Here is a 19,000-nt window from a genome sequence, read left to right as displayed (position 1 = left end):
CGTTGGAGTTCCTCCTGTACGGCTGCTAGTGCTGCAGCGGGATCCATGGCCTGATCTTACTGTCAGGGCCAGGTGGACGGGCAGACCCAGGAGGTGGATCCACTGGGCCGAACTCCTAGATGGTGGTAAGGGGTCCGGTAGCTGGAGCACTATAGACAGCAGAACAGTCCGTGCACAAGAGTATAACGGAGAAGTCCCTGGGACCACGGAGTCACTGATGGTAGTCCGGGTGACGGAGCTCAGGTTCGGAAGCTGAGAAGATGTCAGGCGGGGTCCGGAACCTTTGGAGCGAGATGACGGGTCACCGCAGGGATCCGAGATGGTACGGACTGTCAGGATGGCAGATGGACAGCGTTCGTGGTTCAGGATTCGGCAGGACCGGATGGCGAGGCAGGCACGGCTCTACAAGAGAGATAGGTGAGTATATCACAGAGACACCAGGAGACCTGACTCCTAGCTTAAGAAACACGAAGATCAGGCCCCGCCCCCTTGGACATTAAACCCCTTTATACCCTGTACCTGTTTGCATCATTTCCTGTTAATGGACGCTGGCCCTTTAAGAAAGGGTCAATGACCGCGCGCGCGCCCTAATGCGCATGCGCGCGGCCCGAGTGCCAGAAGCCAGAGCAGGAAGCTGCGAGGAGGAAGCAGCAGGGCCGGGCTGGGGCTGAGAAGCCGACGGGCGCCGGGAGCGGGGACCAGGACGCCGGGGACGTGCCGGCAATGGATGCTGGAGAGCGGGGAGCGGCGGTGACCGGACCGAGGAACCGGGAAGCGAGGCAGGGGAGCCGGGGAGCGTGACAGGTGAGCCGGAGGGCAGCGCAGGGGACCCGGGGAGCGTGACAGTATGCTTGGGGTCATTGTCCATCTGTACTATGAAGCGCCGTCCGATCAACTTTGCAGCATTTGGCTGAATCTGGGCTGAAAGTATATCCCGGTACACTTCAGAATTCATCTGGCTACTCTTGTCTGCTGTTATGTCATCAATAAACACAAGTGACCCAGTGCCATTGAAAGCCATGCATGCCCATGCCATCACGTTGCCTCCATCATGTTTTACAGAGGATGTGGTGTGCCTTGGATCATGTGCCGTTCCCTTTCTTCTCCAAACTTTTTTCTTCCCATCATTCTGGTACAGGTTGATCTTTGTCTCATCTGTCCATAGAATACTTTTCCAGAACTGAGCTGGCTTCATGAGGTGTTTTTCAGCAAATTTAACTCTGGCCTGTCTATTTTTGGAATTGATGAATGGTTTGCATCTAGATGTGAACCCTTTGCATTTACTTTCATGGAGTCTTCTCTTTACTGTTGACTTAGAGACAGATACACCTACTTCACTGAGAGTGTTCTGGACTTCAGTTTATGTTGTGAACGGGTTCTTCTTCACCAAAGAAAGTATGTGGCGATCATCCACCTCTGTTGTCATCCGTGGACGCCCAGGCCTTTTTGAGTTCCCAAACTCACCAGTCAATTCCTTTTTTCTCAGAATGTACCCGACTGTTGATTTTGCTACTCCAAGCATGTCTGCTATCTCTCTGATGGATTTTTTCTTTTTTTTCAGCCTCAGGATGTTCTGCTTCACCTCAATTGAGAGTTCCTTAGACCGCATGTCGTCTGGTCACAGCAACAGCTTCCAAATGCAAAACCACACACCTGTAATCAACCCCAGACCTTTTAACTACTTCATTGATTACAGGTTAACGAGGGAGACGCCTTCAGAGTTAATTGCAGCCCTTAGAGTCCCTTGTCCAATTACTTTTGGTCCCTTTAAAAAGAGGAGGCTATGCATTACAGAGCTATGATTCCTAAACCCTTTCTCCGATTTGGATGTGAAAACTCTCATATTGCAGCTGGGAGTGTGCACTTTCAGCCCATATTATATATATAATTGTATTTCTGAACATGTTTTTGTAAACAGCTAAAATAACAAAACTTGTGTCACTGTCCAAATATTTCTGGACCTAACTGTATATACCAGGATGGGCCCACGATGAATGCCATATATACAAGGATTTGGCTATATATATCAGGATGAGGGCCATATATACCAAGGTGAAAGCCATATATACCAGGATGAAGATCATGTATACCAGGATGGGACAAAGATGGGGAACATATAGTATATACCAGAAGGAAAGACATATACACCAGGATGAAAGAAACACTTAACTAAAAGGGGCCCAAAATGGGGGACATTAGTACAGAATTGGGGAGATATTACTCCCATAACCATGTCAGCAGCAGATTCCCCCATCCCCCATAACAGTGCATCATGACTACATTTTTTGCTTCAATTTTTTCCTATTTTCCTCCTCCAAAACCTAGGTGCGTCTTATAGTCATAATAATACAGTAAGCTTAAAAAGAAAGAAAATGGTGCTTTCCCTGACCAATGATTACTTGAGCAATTGATTTTTGGATAAAACCCTTTGACTCACGGTACACCATGATGCCTTCTCCCATGTGACTCATCTGACAACAAGACATGATTAAGGCCATGTGTCCACGCTGCGGAAAATGCGCAGATTTTGCCGCGGATTTCGCGCGGAAAAGCCGCGGATTTTCCGAAAATCTGCAGCACCGGCACTTCCCAGCCATTTCTATGGCATTTTGGAAATGCTGTGCCCATGCTGCGGATTTTTCCGCGGTGGATTTGCCGCGGATTTTGATCCGGAAAAATCTGCAACATGTCAATTATTGTTGCGGATTTTGATCCAGATTTTGGCTATAGAATTGGGAAAAAAAAAAATCCGCACCAAAATCCGCGGCAATTCCGCGGTAAATCCGCGGTAAATCCGTGGCAAATCCGCACCTTTGAAAAGGTGCGGATTTGCCGGGAAAGTCGCGGATTTTCATGCAGAAAAATCCGCAGCAACATTCTACCGTGGACACATAGCCTTATGATAAAAACATTTGCCAAATTCTGAATGCAATAATGGCTCCTCTACTGTGTGGGTTTTCTCATGGTTGACAAGACTTGATTACCAGTTAAACATTTCAAATGTTCACAACATGAAAAAAGTTCCTTCCCTGTGTAGCCTTTTCAGATGTTTAACGAAATCTGATTTCTGAGAATAACATTTTCCACATTCAGAAAATAAAAATGGTTTATCACCTGTGTGAAGTTTTCCATGGTCAACAAGAGTTGATTTCCTAGTAAAACACTTATGAAAATGGATTCTCCCCTGTATGAGATCTTTGATGACTAACAAGATCTGATTTCCGAATAAAACATTTCCCACACTCTGAACATAAAAATGGCTTCTCCCCTGTGTGAGATCTTTGATGACTAACAAGATCTGATTTCTGAATAAAACATTTCCCACACTCTGAACATGAAAATGGCTTCTCCCCTGTGTGAATTTTTTGATGTCTAACAAGGTCTGACATCTGAATAAAACATTTCCTACACTCTGAACATGAAAATGGCTTCTCCCCTGTGTGAGATCTTTGATGACTAACAAGATCTGATTTCTGAACAAAACATTTCCCACACTCTGAACATGAAAATGGCTTCTCCCCTGTGTGAATTTTTTGATGTCTAACAAGGTTTGACTTCTTAATAAAATATTTACCACACTCAGAACATGAAAATGGCTTCTCCCCTGTGTGAGATCTTTGATGACTAACAAGATCTGATTTCTGAATAAAACATTTCCCACACTCTGAACATGAAAATGGCTTCTCCCCTGTGTGAGATCTTTGATGACTAACAAGATTTGATTTCCGAGTAAAACATTTCCCACATTCCAAGCATGAAAATGGCTTGTCCCCTGTATGAGATCTTTGATGCGAAACAAAAGCAGTTTTCTGAATAAAACATTTCCCACATTCCAAGCATGAAAATGGCTTCTCCCCTGTATGAGATCTTTGATGCCTAGCAAGAGCTGTTTTCTGAATAAAACATTTCCCACACTCTGAACATGAAAATGGCTTCTCTCCTGTGTGAATTTTCTGATGTCTAACAAAGTTTGATTTCTTAATAAAACATTTCCCACACTTTGAACATGAAAATGGCTTCTCTCCTGTGGAAGCCGTTTCATGTTCCACATCCCTTCTGTATCTTGTATTTTGCTTACAATTCTGTTGGACTTGCTCTTCATATGTATCACGTGTGATACTTTCATCATCTGTTATAAATTCTGAAGATATTAGATTTCCATCTGAACTCCCAATACAGCCATCTGCTAAAAATAAATGCAATGTTATTATTTTTTTAATGATATTATCTTGAAAGTACATTTATTTTTTTTAAACCATAACATCAGAAATTAAATTAGGAAAAAATGTATTCTGAATCTGTTGTCCAATTTCGACATCTAAAGGCCACTTTACACACAATGATATTGTTAGCGATCTCGTTAGCGATGTGACACGCCCAGATCGTTGCTACGATTTGCTGAGATCGCTCATAGGTCGTTTTGTAATGGTCACACGTACCCATCTCACAAACGACGCAACATCGTTCAGCGATATATTGGTTGACCAAGGCAGTCGTGTGGATACCGTCACACAGCATTCCTCCCGATTCTGGCAACGACAGAGGCATATAATTTTGGATAGCATACACCCTGGCGTGTGATTGGCAGAAGTATGATGGAAACACAGATTAAGACAGACGAGACAATTTGCAAACTCACAGAAATAAACAGTGAGAGACTAATGAGAAAAGCAAGAGCAGGAAGGCAGTAACAAAAATATAACAAGGGTTAACACCACAACAACAACCTCTACTCAGAATATTATGTTTTGCAAAGTGTGCACAGTACCAACATTCCAACCTGTACTATTGAAAAATGAGATTTTTGGCAAAAAATTGCAATTTTTCGAGCTACCTCGCCACGTCACAGCAAATCTCCTGAGGCAGTCCTACACTAAAATATCTTTATTTAGAGAGTGTGCCATGCGGCCTCACATATGCAAAAATAGGACTGCACAGCACGTACCTGGTGCTTTTCAGTCCCGTCTCCATGACTAATTCATGGTTGTGGGCGGGATAGGCCCAAGCACATGCTGCTTGGAATATATAGCCTGTGGACAAGGAGACGGGACTGAAAAGCACCAGGTGCGTGCTGTGCAGTCCTATTTTTGCATATGTCTGGCCGCATGGCACACTCTCAATATCACATGACTTTTTATAGTAATTGTGACGCCCTGACAAAATCAGGTTGTCACAGAAGACTGCATCCATCTTCAAGGTGCAGGACTCCCTCCTCCTTGGCCTTCTAACACAAAACCCCACACACAGGTATCCAACACCAGCCATCAAACCCTAGTCACCACCCAGGACAATAGGGACACAACAGTGGGCGGGGCCAGGCAGATGGTGACACCCACCTAGGGGTTCTGAGGTGTCAGGGGAGGGAAACACACAGAACAGTGCTAGACAGTTGAAGTGAGAGGACGGTGAAGTGGTGATCAGGGGTTGGAGCCCCGGACTACTTAACCTGACTAGGTGGCAGACGGCAAAGCAGGGCCACATGCGACGGAGATCCAGTCGCGGGAGACCTTAAGTGGACCAGGGCAGGGATGTAGCCCGCCAGTGCCGATAGCGGGTGTCACAAACCACCGGGGGGGTCACTCAGAAATCCCCCGCGCTGGCTACCAGTACGTCACAATCGGGGGGTAACAAGTGGGGTCACCCCTCCTTTATACCTCCCGACCGTCAGACAGAGCACGTGACGCGCTCTCTAGCGCCCCTCTTATAGTCAGGCCAATTATGGAATTGCCCGACAATAAGCAAGGAGGCCGCTATACTACTTATGCCGATTATTGAAGGGTCCCCGGTGAGAGTAAGGTATATATTCCCCCGACCTCCGCGGGCGGAATATATAAACTCTCCCCGAATCTCACTGGCCTCCCCACAATAATCCTTGGCACAACTCGCTGCCACCAACCGATTTACGGTAACTATTAGCCGAACACACGGACGTGGGATTCAAGATCGAGATAACAGAACAGCCCAGGATTAATTATATAATTTAATCGCCTAAAGCACACTAGAAACTACAATATATACAATAGGGAATCTACAGAATATACATATGTCAGAGTACAGTTACAGTCAAAGCATGGGTTACAAACAGGCATACACAGTTCCAGCAGTTACCTTGTTGCGTCTGGCCACAGGGGGGCGCTGTAGACCAGGTTTCCAGGAACTCCCACAGATGTTTCCTACACGTGCCCCCAGCGAGAAGAACACTGGAAAATGGCCGAAGTAGGGTTATCAACCTGGGCAGATCCAGGTCCCCTCCTACCTTAGTGACCTCACAGGGAAGCACTGCCACTCCCCCTGCATGGATCAGAATTATCCAGCAAAGGGGATATTGGCCATAACTTTGCCTGGGAGCGTCGTAGGCAGACGCCAATGCTCTCATTGTGACAGTTATGAATTTAGCTACAGAACGAGGGGACTCATGACCTGTCTGCCAGTTCCCCATTGGCTGATATCACGCCTGGGGCATTTCCCAATGTCCTGCTCCCATAAAAAGGGGGTGCCGGCATCGTCCACATGCGGAGACACCATTTTTATGGTTGCCATATTTATCGGAAATATGGCTTGCGAGATATGAACCATTTTTTACTGGAGTCGTTCTGTCTGGCTATTTCCAGAGCCTTGCTAATTAGATAGCAGCTCCTACTACAGGGTGACGGCAGGGAGTCATCCTGTGTCCATTGTCCCAAAGCCACCTAATTTCCATATCACAGGACATGGCCATGGAGTTTGTTGCTAAACCAGTTGTGTGAAGGAAAGGGGGGTTGACACCAGGAGAGGGCTTCCTGACATACTTTAATATCATGATTTATCGTCATCTCTCCGGATTTACCTCACACCTCCCCCCTTTTGAGGGCGCTAGGGGGCAGCACACTCCGGTGTTCCCCCGTGCGCCCGTCCGCGACCTCTCCTTGTCGGGACAGCCCGTCTGCGTTACCGTGGTCACGGCCCCTTTTGTGGCGAATGGTGAAGTTGTATTGCTGGAGCGCAAGGCTCCATCGCAACAATCGCCCATTCGTCCCAGAGACGGTGTGCAACCAGCTGAGGGGATTGTGGTCCGTCTCCACGATGAAGTGGCGCCCGTATAGATAGGGTTGCAGACGCTGCAGGGCCCACACTATGGCCAGGCACTCCTTCTCCATTGTAGAATAGGCCACTTCCCTTGGTAACAGCTTCCTGCTCAGGTACAAGACTGGGTGCTCTTGGCTCGCAGAGTCCACCTGGCTGAGCACCGCACCGAGGCCGAAGTCACTGGCGTCGGTCTGTACTACAAACGGCCGCGTGAAGTCGGCTGCCTGTAGCACGGGCGGGCTGGACAGGGCGTCCTTTAGGGCCCGGAAGGCTGTCTCGCAGTCCACTGTCCAATCGACTGCAGAGGGCAGCTTCTTCTTGGTGAGGTCCGTCAAGGGCTTTGCCAGGCTACTATAGCATGGAACAAACCTCCTATAGTACCCAGCGGTCCCCAAGAAGGACATCACCTGCTTCTTGGTCCTGGGGGTGGGCCAGGATGCGATGGCCTCCACTTTCTCAGGCTCGGGCTTCAGTGTTCTCCCACCTACCCGGTGACCGAGGTACTGGACCTCGCTCATGGCCAGCTGACACTTTCCCGGCTTGATGGTCAAACCTGCCCGGTGGATCCGCCTGAGCACCTGTGCTAGATGCTCTAGGTGGTCCTCCCAGGTGGGACTGAAGACGGCAATGTCATCTAGGTACGCGGCCGCGTACCCTTCAAGTCCCTTGAGCAGGGTGTTGACCATCCGCTGGAAAGTGGCAGGGGCATTCCTCATCCCGAATGGCATCACCGTGGACTCGTACAGTCCAAATGGGGTAATAAAGGCAGAGCGTTCCCTGGCCTTGCGAGTCAGGGGGATCTGCCAATATCCCCGGCTCAGATCCATGATGGTCAGGTACTGAGCCCCGGCCAACTGATCGAGCAGGTCATCGATGCGTGGCATTGGGTACGCATCGGCGACCGTGACCGCATTGAGCCCCCTGTAGTCCACGCAGAACCGAGTGGTTCGGTCCTTCTTAGGGACGAGGACTACAGGCGAGGCCCAAGCGCTGTTGGATGCCTGGATCACCCCCAGCTTCAGCATCTCGTCAATCTCCTGGCGCATGTGTTGCTGCACCTCCAGGGAGACCCGATATGCTGAACGCCGGATCGGGGGATGATCCCCAGTGTCCACGTGATGGACAGCCCAGTCAGTCCTTCCGGGCTGGTTGGTAAACAACCCCCGGAAGGGGTGTAGGGTGGCCCACAGCTGGGACCGTTGGTCCTCCAAGAGCTGGTGGCCAACCTCCACATCCTCAATGGATCCGCCTGCCCTAACCTGGGCTAGCATATCCAAGAGGGTTTCCGCTTCTCCCTCCTCGGGCAGGTTGCACACGGGGAGCGCACATGCCTCCCGCTCATGATGTGCCTTCATCATGTTCACATGGAAGGGCTTCCGCCTTCCACGGGCAGGGTCCAGGGTGACCAGGTACGTCACAGGGTTGAGCTGCTGGTACACGAGGTATGGGCCTTCCCAGGCTGCCTGAAGCTTGTCCTGTGGTACGGGGACCAGTACCCACACCTCTTGACCCACTTGGTAGGTCCTCTCACAAGCGTTCTGGTCGTACCAACGCTTCTGATCGGCCTGGGCTTGAGCCATATTGTCGTGTACCAGTTGCGTCAAGGCCTGCATTTTGTCCCGGAAGCGCATGACATACTCGATAACCGACACTCCAGGGGTGGCCAAATCCCCTTCCCAAGCCTCTTTCACCAGAGCCAGGGGGCCCCGCACACGTCGCCCGTACAGGAGCTCAAACGGTGAGAATCCTGTTGAGGCCTGTGGAACCTCCCGGTAAGCAAATAACAGGTGTGGGAGATACCGCTCCCAGTCACGCCCATGGGAGTCGACCAACATCTTAAGCATCTGCTTTAAGGTGCCATTGAACCGCTCGCACAGGCCATTAGTCTGTGGATGGTACGGGCTGGCCACCAGATGTCGCACCTGGACTTGCTTACAGAGGGCCTCCATCAGCTGGGACATGAATTGGGTCCCCCGGTCAGTGAGCATTTCCTGGGGAAAACCCACTCGGGAGAAAATCTCCAGCAATGCGGTGGCCACCTTGTCAGCCCGAATGGACGACAAGGCCACTGCTTCTGGGTACCGGGTGGCATAGTCCACTACCGTCAGTATGAAGCGTTTCCCGGAGCTGCTGGGGATGGCCAGCGGGCCGACCAGATCCACAGCCACCCTCCTGAAAGGCTCATCGATGATTGGCAGAGATACTAGTGGGGCTTTGGGGCGTGGCCCCGCCTTCCCCACTCTCTGACAGGTTTCACACGAACGGCAGTAGGCAGCCACATCGGCCCCCATTTTTGGCCAGTAGAAATGCTGGTTTAACCTGGCCTTGGTCTTAGCGATCCCTAGGTGTCCGGCCATCGGAATCTCATGTGCGATCCGCAACAACTCCGTCCGGAACGGATAGGGTACCACCAACTGTCGGTCCCTGGGCCACGCCTCCGGTGAACCCTGCTGGACCGTGGCCCGGTACAGCCGTCCTTGGTCCCAGACCACTCGCTCCGGGTCCGAGTCCGAGGGAGGCTGTGCCGCCTGCTCCTTAAGAGCTTTCAGGCTGTCGTCAGCTTCTAACGCTGCCTGAAACCCCTGACTAGATGTGGTCAGAATCGACGAGACTGTCACATCTTCGGTCAGTACCCCGGGACCTGTGTCCTGGCCTCCACCTGACTCGGCTGCCACTTGGTCAGAAGGGGAAGAGCTATCGGACCTCCGGGAGGCCCCTTGGCTTCCAGCACTCCCACTGCGGGTGACAGCGGCCACAGCCGCTGCGACCGTGGGTCGTGCCTGCTCCTCCTCCGTTCCTGACCAAGTCGCCGGTTCAGGCAGACCTACCTGGCTTCCTGACACCCCGGTTGTGGGGGAACCCTGCACCGAGATCTTACCTGGGAGCACTTCCGCTCCTGGACCGGCCCCAATCTCACCTGCCTGTTCCCCCTCTGCAGCAACAGAACCCCGCTGTGAAATCTCTGGGGACCCCACATTTGCTGTGGTAGCCCCCACCCCACACACTGGTCCTCCCCCTGCAGCACCCTGCTCTCTGCTTATCCCTGCAGAGGGCAACAGATCCCAGCTCACAGGCTGATTACTTGTAGAGGCATTGTCACACCTTTCTCTGACCCCCTCCCCTGTCACAGCTGCAGCTGCGTGTGTGTCTATGGTGTCTGTGCAAGCAGAAATATCAGAGTTCACTCCCTCCTCCCTTACATCATTCATAGATAACACATTAACATTGTCCGGAGGCACGTCAGCACTGGCTGAAGGTTCAGCCTTTGGGGCGGGGCCAAACTGGGAGGTTATTTGCCCCAAATCTGTCCCAAGTAGCACGTTTGCAGGGATCCGATCAGTTACCCCCACCTCCCTCACCCCTCGCCCTGCGCCCCAGTCCACATAAATGTCAGCAACAGGCAGCGCCGGGTCAATGCCTCCAATCCCGGAGACAGCGAGGGTTTTTCCAGGGATCAAGTCTTGGGGGGACACCATCTCAGGCCGCACCAGAGTCACCTCCGAGGCGCTGTCTCGCAGTCCTATGGTCACAGACTGGCCGACGGTGACAGGTTGGAAGCTGTCCAGGGACCTACCACCACCCCCACCCACACAATACACCTTGGGCGGCCCTTGGGACGGGGACGGAGCCGGGGCCTTGGGACGCTGAGGGCACATGGCCTTGAAGTGTCCAGGTAGGTTGCACTGGTGGCACCGTCTTGGTTCTGCCACGGGCCTGGAGAGGGGAGTTGAGGGGGACACCCCCTGCAGTCTAGGGGCAGGTGGGGCAGTCGCAGAGTTCATCTTACCCCCTCTCCAGGTGCTGCTGGTGGCTGCTCTCCTGGCTTCAGGAGCCCGATTGTTGGTGTAGTCATCTGCCAGGGCAGCTGTAGCCGTGGATCCCTTTGGCTTCTGGTCTCGGATGAACTGGCGGAGATCCTCAGGGCAGTTCCACAAGAGTTGCTCCGTGATGAACAAGTCCAGGATCTCCGGTCCGGTGGAAAGCTGCAGGCCTTGGGTCCAGTGGTCGGCAGCTCGGGCAAGTGCCCGCCGGTGGTCAGCCCAGGAGTCCTTTGGTCCCTTCTGCAGCGTCCGGAACTTCTTGCGGTAGGACTCCGGGGTGAGGTTGTACTGTTGGATCAGGGCCCGCTTGATGGTGTCGTAGCCCTGATCCGCCTCAGCAGGCAAGTCCCCAAGGATATCCAGGGCCTTACCCCTTAAACGGGGGGTCAGGTATTTGGCCCACTGGTCCTTGTTCAGATGATGCTGCAAGCAAGTCCGTTCAAAAGCAGTCAAGAAAGAGTCCAAGTCTCCATCCTTCTCCAGCACTGGGAAGTCCTCAACACGGACCTTTGGAAGTTTGGTGTCTGGAAGGTCACGGGTGGCTGATGAGGGCCGGAGCTGAGCTAGCTGCAGCTGGTAGTTACGCTCTGCCTGGCGCTCTTCACGCGCTGCTTGCCGCTCACGCACGGCCATGAGTTCCTTGTAGCCCTCCCGGTCTCCAGCCTGGCGTAGGGCCATAGCCATTTGAAGAAGGCTATCCGAGCCTCCCAGGCTCGGTGGAATGGCACGTGGTGATCTGCGGCCCGCTGCGGAGCCTGGTGCTTCACTGTCCATTGCAGAGCGGAGGGCTGGCGTCTGGCTCGTTGAGGACCCTTGGGCGAGCTGCTCCTCATCTTGTCCAGCAGTGCCCGGTTGTGCAATGTCCTCTGCAGAGCTGTTTTCTGGCGTCGAGCTCCTGGAGGACTCGTGGACAACCTCCTCATCGTCTCTGGCCTGAGCATCGGCCATTCCTTTGGCTTTGCTCCTGGTGCTCTCAGCCATTCTTGCAGACTTTTGGTCACTGACACAGAACTGACACCTGATGCCTCCACACACCTTACAGTATCTGCACTCTGACACTCTAGTGTTGAGCTAGTCTGAAGACCCCAGCAGCCACAGCTGCTGCAGGCAGTCTTTAGTGTCTGGGAGTATGGGTCTCACACTCACACACACTATTATCTCGATCCCACCGCTTGCCACCAATATGTCACAAACCACCGGGGGGTCACTCAGAAATCCCCCGCGCTGGCTACCAGTACGTCACAATCGGGGGGTAACAAGTGGGGTCACCCCTCCTTTATACCTCCCGACCGTCAGACAGAGCACGTGACGCGCTCTCTAGCGCCCCTCTTATAGTCAGGCCAATTATGGAATTGCCCGACAATAAGCAAGGAGGCCGCTATACTACTTATGCCGATTATTGAAGGGTCCCCGGTGAGAGTAAGGTATATATTCCCCCGACCTCCGCGGGCGGAATATATAAACTCTCCCCGAATCTCACTGGCCTCCCCACAATAATCCTTGGCACAACTCGCTGCCACCAACCGATTTACGGTAACTATTAGCCGAACACACGGACGTGGGATTCAAGATCGAGATAACAGAACAGCCCAGGATTAATTATATAATTTAATCGCCTAAAGCACACTAGAAACTACAATATATACAATAGGGAATCTACAGAATATACATATGTCAGAGTACAGTTACAGTCAAAGCATGGGTTACAAACAGGCATACACAGTTCCAGCAGTTACCTTGTTGCGTCTGGCCACAGGGGGGCGCTGTAGACCAGGTTTCCAGGAACTCCCACAGATGTTTCCTACACGTGCCCCCAGCGAGAAGAACACTGGAAAATGGCCGAAGTAGGGTTATCAACCTGGGCAGATCCAGGTCCCCTCCTACCTTAGTGACCTCACAGGGAAGCACTGCCACTCCCCCTGCATGGATCAGAATTATCCAGCAAAGGGGATATTGGCCATAACTTTGCCTGGGAGCGTCGTAGGCAGACGCCAATGCTCTCATCGTGACAGTTATGAATTTAGCTACAGAACGAGGGGACTCATGACCTGTCTGCCAGTTCCCCATTGGCTGATATCACGCCTGGGGCATTTCCCAATGTCCTGCTCCCATAAAAAGGGGGTGCCGGCATCGTCCACATGCGGAGACACCATTTTTATGGTTGCCATATTTATCGGAAATATGGCTTGCGAGATATGAACCATTTTTTACTGGAGTCGTTCTGTCTGGCTATTTCCAGAGCCTTGCTAATTAGATAGCAGCTCCTACTACAGGGTGACGGCAGGGAGTCATCCTGTGTCCATTGTCCCAAAGCCACCTAATTTCCATATCACAGGACATGGCCATGGAGTTTGTTGCTAAACCAGTTGTGTGAAGGAAAGGGGGGTTGACACCAGGAGAGGGCTTCCTGACATACTTGAATATCATGATTTATCGTCATCTCTCCGGATTTACCTCACAGCGGGAATCCAGTCTGGAGGCTGTGCACAGTCGGGGTGCCTGGACCCTAGGGCGAGGACAGCTTCAAGCACCTTTCTAATTAACCAGCAGGGGACAAGATTTCAAGTCTTTTCCCACCGGCAGCCCAGATAGAGCGAGAGGGTAAGTCCAACGAGGGGGATAGGGCATTTGCAAGTGCCTGTTAAGATCCCACGGGTCGTGCAGACTCCCTTGATAAATCCCTGAATACCGCTGTTTGTTATCACTGCCTCAGCCGGCTGTCAGGAAGATAAGGTGGTGAGGACTTATCTGGGGTGAGTCTGGTGGATGCAGAGTGCCATGGTCCGTCACAGGCAAAAAGATAATGGAGGCGGGAAAGTCCCCAGCTCTCAAGATGGTGCCATGATAAGGCAGGAAGCTGAGAAAGTTAATGCAGCCTGTCAGGAGAGGATGCAGGTCGCGGCAAGGCTGGAGAAATTTGCCTGGACTTCAGAGAAATCACTTCAGCATACAGATAACAGAGGTGAGATGGAGGAGGGAGAAGACAATGCCAGCTCTGATGAGATGGGGGATGGTGAAAAGCAGCAAGATAAGACAGGAGAAGTAGAGAAAGCACATAGTGCACAGGAGGCTCCAAAAAACCCCACTTTAAAGGACATTTTTGCAGTGGTGTCTTTTTGTAAAGAAGCTCTTACTACCCTGACGAAGCAAGTTAAGGGATTACAGGCAGAGGTTGCTGACATCAAGAAAGACCTCAAGAAAGCCGATCTGAGAACAACGGCTGTAGAGGAGAGAGTGGGGATAACAGAGGATCATATTACAAAACTACAAAAGTCTGAAAAAACATTTGCACAGCAGATAGCTGAAATCATGGCAAAAAATGATGATTTAGAGAACCGCTCTAGAAGAAATAACATCCGAATTGTCGGCATCCCTGAGAAAGCGGAAGGAAGAAACCCCACTGAATATGTAGAAGACTGGCTCAGGGGGAAAATGGGTGCTAATGTCTTATCCAAGCTCTATGCCGTGGAACGTGCACACAGAGTCCCGATGCAGCCACAACCAGCAGGCAGGGGCCCTCGCACTATGCTAGCCAAGCTCCTCAACTACAGAGACAGGGACACTATACTGCGAAAGGCAAGAGACATGGAGGATCTTATGATTGACGGCCAGAGAATTTCCATATACCCGGACTACTCCATTTCTGTTCAAAAGCTACGTATGACTTTTACAGGAGTAAAGATGCGCCTGCGAGAGATGGGGGTGCAATACTCAATGATGTTCCCGGCAAAGCTAAGAGTGACGGCGTTGGAGCGGGTGCACTTTTTTACAACTCCAGAGGAAGCCATGCAGTGGTTGGACGCAAACGAAAAGCGGATCCGTTTGAAGGAATGAGCTGACTGTCTGAATCTGCAGTGTGTTGGAGACGGCCGGCTGAGGCTCTACGACATCCTTAGGAGCTTACAGGGGACCCTTCTTGTTTTTTCTTTTTTTTTCTCCTTCCCTTTGGGATTGAGGTAGTATGCAGGGGCAATGCGAAGGGTTTGATGTGAGCTTCGCAGGACATGGGGACTGCCTAATTAGGCGCGGTGGTGGTATTTACAATTTGAGATTCCAGTTTAATTACTGTTCGCCATTTTACTGTTATATTGGTTGAGTGGAATATGATTATACATAGAAAGGGGGGGAGTGGAGAATTGTTGGAAAAGGGACGAGTTTTAAAATGTGTCTAAGAGGGGAAGGCGAGGGAGGTAGGGGGGAATTTAGTAGGGATTATGGACCAGGTTTGGAAAACCCGATGCTTCACGGGAGTACTCGAAAACACGAAGTGGTGGGGAGTAGGAGGGGAGGGGAGCAGGGGGGGAGGGGGGAAAGGGGTAGGGTAGAGGCAGCATGGGGAGATACTACAAGGTTTGATGGTTTTACTGGGTGGGATAATGGGGGATAGAATTAAGGTGTTGAGTTGGAATATTAGAGGGTTATCAGATAGGTCTAGGAGAGCGGCAATAATTAAATATGTTCAAGACCAGAACCCGTCAGTAATATGTCTACTAGAAACGCATCTAACAAAGGAGACAACACATGTTTTAAATAGGAGATGGGTGCAGAAGGCCTATCACTCCACCTTTTCCAACTATGCAAGGGGTGTATCACTGCTGATCCATAACTCTGTGCAATATGAAGAGATAGAAGTGTATGTGGATAAAGAGGGACAGTGTCTGGCCGTCAAGTGTAAAATATTTGGCAGACTCATGTGTATAGCTGCAATATATATACCACCTCCATATAAGTGCACCAAACTAAGGGAGATAAGGGAGTTCTCTGAGAAGGGGGGAGTAATCCCTTTTTTACTGGTGGGGGACTTCAATAATGTGATAGACCTGTACTGGGATAGGAGTAGTAGACCTCCAGGTATCCAGGATAGTTGTATGACTTCGTTTGGCACTCTTATTGGGGAACTTGGAATGGTGGATGCCTGGCGAGTGAGGAATGGGAGGATATCCTGCTTCTCTTGTTATTCGGCTTCGCATAACACTCTGTCCCGCATTGACATGGCTCTAGCTAGTGATCTGATGGATGCAATGATAAGCGACGTGCAATATCTGACAAGAGTGATTTCAGATCATAGCCCAATTCTAGTATCCATACGACGGGGGACCCTGACAGGGGGAAGGAGGGGAGAGTGGAAGCTTCATCCAGCATGGATCCGTCATATTAATATGGGGAATATAGAACGGGATCTTGGGGATTTCTTTATCCACAACGAGGGTAGCACTGGTCCGCTGGTGGTATGGGATGCGATGAAGGCATACCTCAGGGGGCTCCTGTTCAGGGATATCTGTAAACGTAAAACACAGACGAGGCAGGATGAGAAAGATAGCCTGGAGGCCTTAGATAAGGCAGAGCTGGAAGCAATCCGGAGTACTACTATGGACGCGAAGCAAAATCTTAGGCAGGCGCATGAACAGGTTAATAAGATGCTTTTGGAGAAGGCGATAAGGAAGCAGGCATTCCAAAAATTGCATTTTTATGAGGAGGGGGAAAAAGTTGGTCATCTATTATCGGTCATAGCTGCAGCTCAAAGGAGTAGTTCATTTGTGCATGGTATGGACACGGTGGAGGGGACACAGGTCACTGAGGTTGAGGAGATCCTTGGGGTCTTTAAAGATTTCTATCGCACGCTATATTCTTCTATTGGAGAGATGAGGGTGGAAGAGGTGGACTCATTTCTTGAGAGAGGTGAGCTTCCGGTGTTGTCTGTGGCGGATAGAGATAAACTGGAGTCACCTATATTTTTTTTATGAACTGGAGGGCGCTCTGCATGGCATGAGCAATGACAAGGCACCGGGAGCAGACGGGCTACCAGTTGAAATTTATAAACAGTTAGAAGAAATCCTATTACCCAAACTATTGAAAGTCTTTGAGGTGGCGGAGGGGGAAGGTGTATTGCCTGAATCTATGAGAGAAGCAATAATAGTAGTAATTCCTAAGGAGGATAAAAATCCGAGGCTTCCAGACTCATATAGACCCATCTCGTTATTAACAGCGGACGTGAAGCTTCTAGCTAAGGTGTTGTCAAACCGGCTGACTGGAGTTATATCTAACCTAATACATATGGACCAATCAGGGTTCATGGCCAATAGGTCGACAGCTGCTAATATCAGGAGATTGTACCTTAATCTACAGTTGCCGCCTGACAACCCTGGCCGGAGGGTGATCGCTTCGCTAGATGCCCAGAAAGCGTTCGATAGTGTTGAGTGGGGGTATCTGTGGAAAGTGTTGCAGCATATGGGTTTTGGCCCAAGGTTTGTAAAGTGGGTGCAGCTGTTGTATAATAGGCCTACTGCTAAAGTTAGAGTTAACGGTATGATCTCCTCAGCGTTTGAGTTGCACCGGGGAACGAGGCAGGGCTGCCCACTATCGCCGCTCCTATTTTCTATTGCAATAGAGCCTCTGGCGGCGGCCATTAGGAAAACAAAGGAGATCCATGGATTTAAGTATGGGCATTTAGAGGAGAAAATAGCTCTTTATGCTGACGATTTATTACTTTTCTTGGGGGATCCATCAGCCTCATTGGATCATGCCATGCAGATAATAGAGAAATTTGGAGAAGTTTCGGGACTGACCATTAATTGGTCTAAATCGAGCCTCTTTAAAGTGGATGGGGAAGTAGCCTGGACAAATGAGGATACTGGGGCTAACAAATTGAAGAATGTGGACGAATTTAAATATCTAGGTATCCAGATATCTCTGCCAGTAGAAAAATACATACAGGTGAACTTATGGCCTCTCCTTAAAAAATTGAGAGCCAAGGTGGATGCCTGGAACAAGCTACATTTGTCAGTTGTTGGAAGGGTTAATTTGCTAAAGATGGTAGTAATGCCTAAACTCCTATACATACTGCACAATGCCCCTGTTTGTATTTCAAGGAAAAGATTTAAAGGGATAAACTCGCTGTTTAGGGACCTGGTGTGCGGTAAAAAGCAGCCTAGGGTGCGATTAGAGACTTTACAAAGGCCAAAGGATGAGGGGGGTCTAGCAATCCCAAATCCGGAATTGTATTATATAGCGGCGCAATGTCAACACCTCAGGGGTTGGTCTGATCGAGAGAAAGATGGGGGCATTAAAGAAGTACTGGAATACATAGTGGGTAGAAGTCCATTGGTAATGGGACTAGAGGATGGTGCGGTGGGGCTCCTGGGTAGAACATCTCCTACAATGGCACTTATAAATAAGACCTGGGATAGGCTGAAAAGGGTGAGAGGGGTGACCCGGGTAACTAAGTTTACACCTATCTGGGATAACAGTAATCTCCCGGAGATTCAGAAAATGGGGAATATTGAGGAGTGGAGACGCAGGGGTGTAATATACATGCATCAGATATTGGACGGAGGAATTGTGAAGTCGTTCCCGCAGTTACAGAGTGAGTTTCAGTTACCGCCGTCCGGCTGGCTCCACTACAGACAATTAAAACATGCGATTGCAGCCCAAGCGGCTAAACAAAGTGTGGCCATACAGACTGACCTGGTACTGGAGTATGTGTGTAAGGGCGGAGGAAGCACTAAAGGGATCATTTCTGGCACGTATAAAGATATACTACATACCTTTCTTTTAGACTACCCAATTAAAACTAAATCTAAATGGGAGGAGGAAGTTGGGCCGATAACGGAGGAGGTGTGGCAGAGTATCTTAGAGTATATCCCTAAACTTTCCATGAGCGAACCAGCCAGACTGTCTCACCTATACGTGATTCACCGGGTATATAGGTCTCCCTTACTGATGTTTAAAATGGGGTTGAAAAGGAATTCGGAGTGTCCAAGGTGTCAGGGACCTGACGCAGGTATTTTTCACATGATGTGGTCTTGTCCGAGACTGGTCTCCTTTTGGACTAAGGTTATCCACAAGATAGGAAGAACATATGGGTGTGTCCTCCCCAGGGAACCAGTGATATGCCTATTGGGATATGTTGAGGAGCTTGGGGTGGAAAATACTATGAAAATTGTCATTGCTAGGCTGCTATATGCGGCAAGAAAGCTAATCGCCAGGTCCTGGATTAAAAAAGACCCCCCGACCAGGGGAGAGTACATTAAAAGGGTGAAATGTATTCTTCAGCTGGAACGGGGAGTGTATGAAAGAAGGGGGAATGTTAAAATGTTTGAGAAGCTATGGTCTCC

At 50.2% G+C, this 19,000-nt stretch overlaps 1 protein-coding gene across 1 annotated transcript in view; it reads right to left on the bottom strand.

Moving 5' to 3' along the window:
- Window positions 1–1,941: 1,941 nt before the first annotated feature.
- The window catches only part of LOC142313116 (uncharacterized), a 325,022-nt gene continuing 307,963 nt past the window's right edge, over window positions 1,942–19,000 (bottom strand). The window contains exons 11-12 of the mRNA XM_075352101.1: window positions 4,440–4,529; window positions 1,942–4,186 (exon numbers count right to left, since the gene is read on the bottom strand). Of these exons, the coding sequence (XP_075208216.1) occupies window positions 3,165–4,186; window positions 4,440–4,529 (1,112 nt within the window). The 3' untranslated portion in view covers window positions 1,942–3,164. The remainder of the gene's footprint in view (window positions 4,187–4,439; window positions 4,530–19,000) is intronic.

Source organism: Anomaloglossus baeobatrachus, chromosome 5, assembly GCF_048569485.1.
Source record: "Anomaloglossus baeobatrachus isolate aAnoBae1 chromosome 5, aAnoBae1.hap1, whole genome shotgun sequence".
Lineage (NCBI taxonomy): Eukaryota > Metazoa > Chordata > Amphibia > Anura > Aromobatidae > Anomaloglossus > Anomaloglossus baeobatrachus.
The sequence above is the reverse complement of the archived record's forward strand: the minus strand, read 5'-3'. Positions and strand labels throughout refer to the sequence as shown.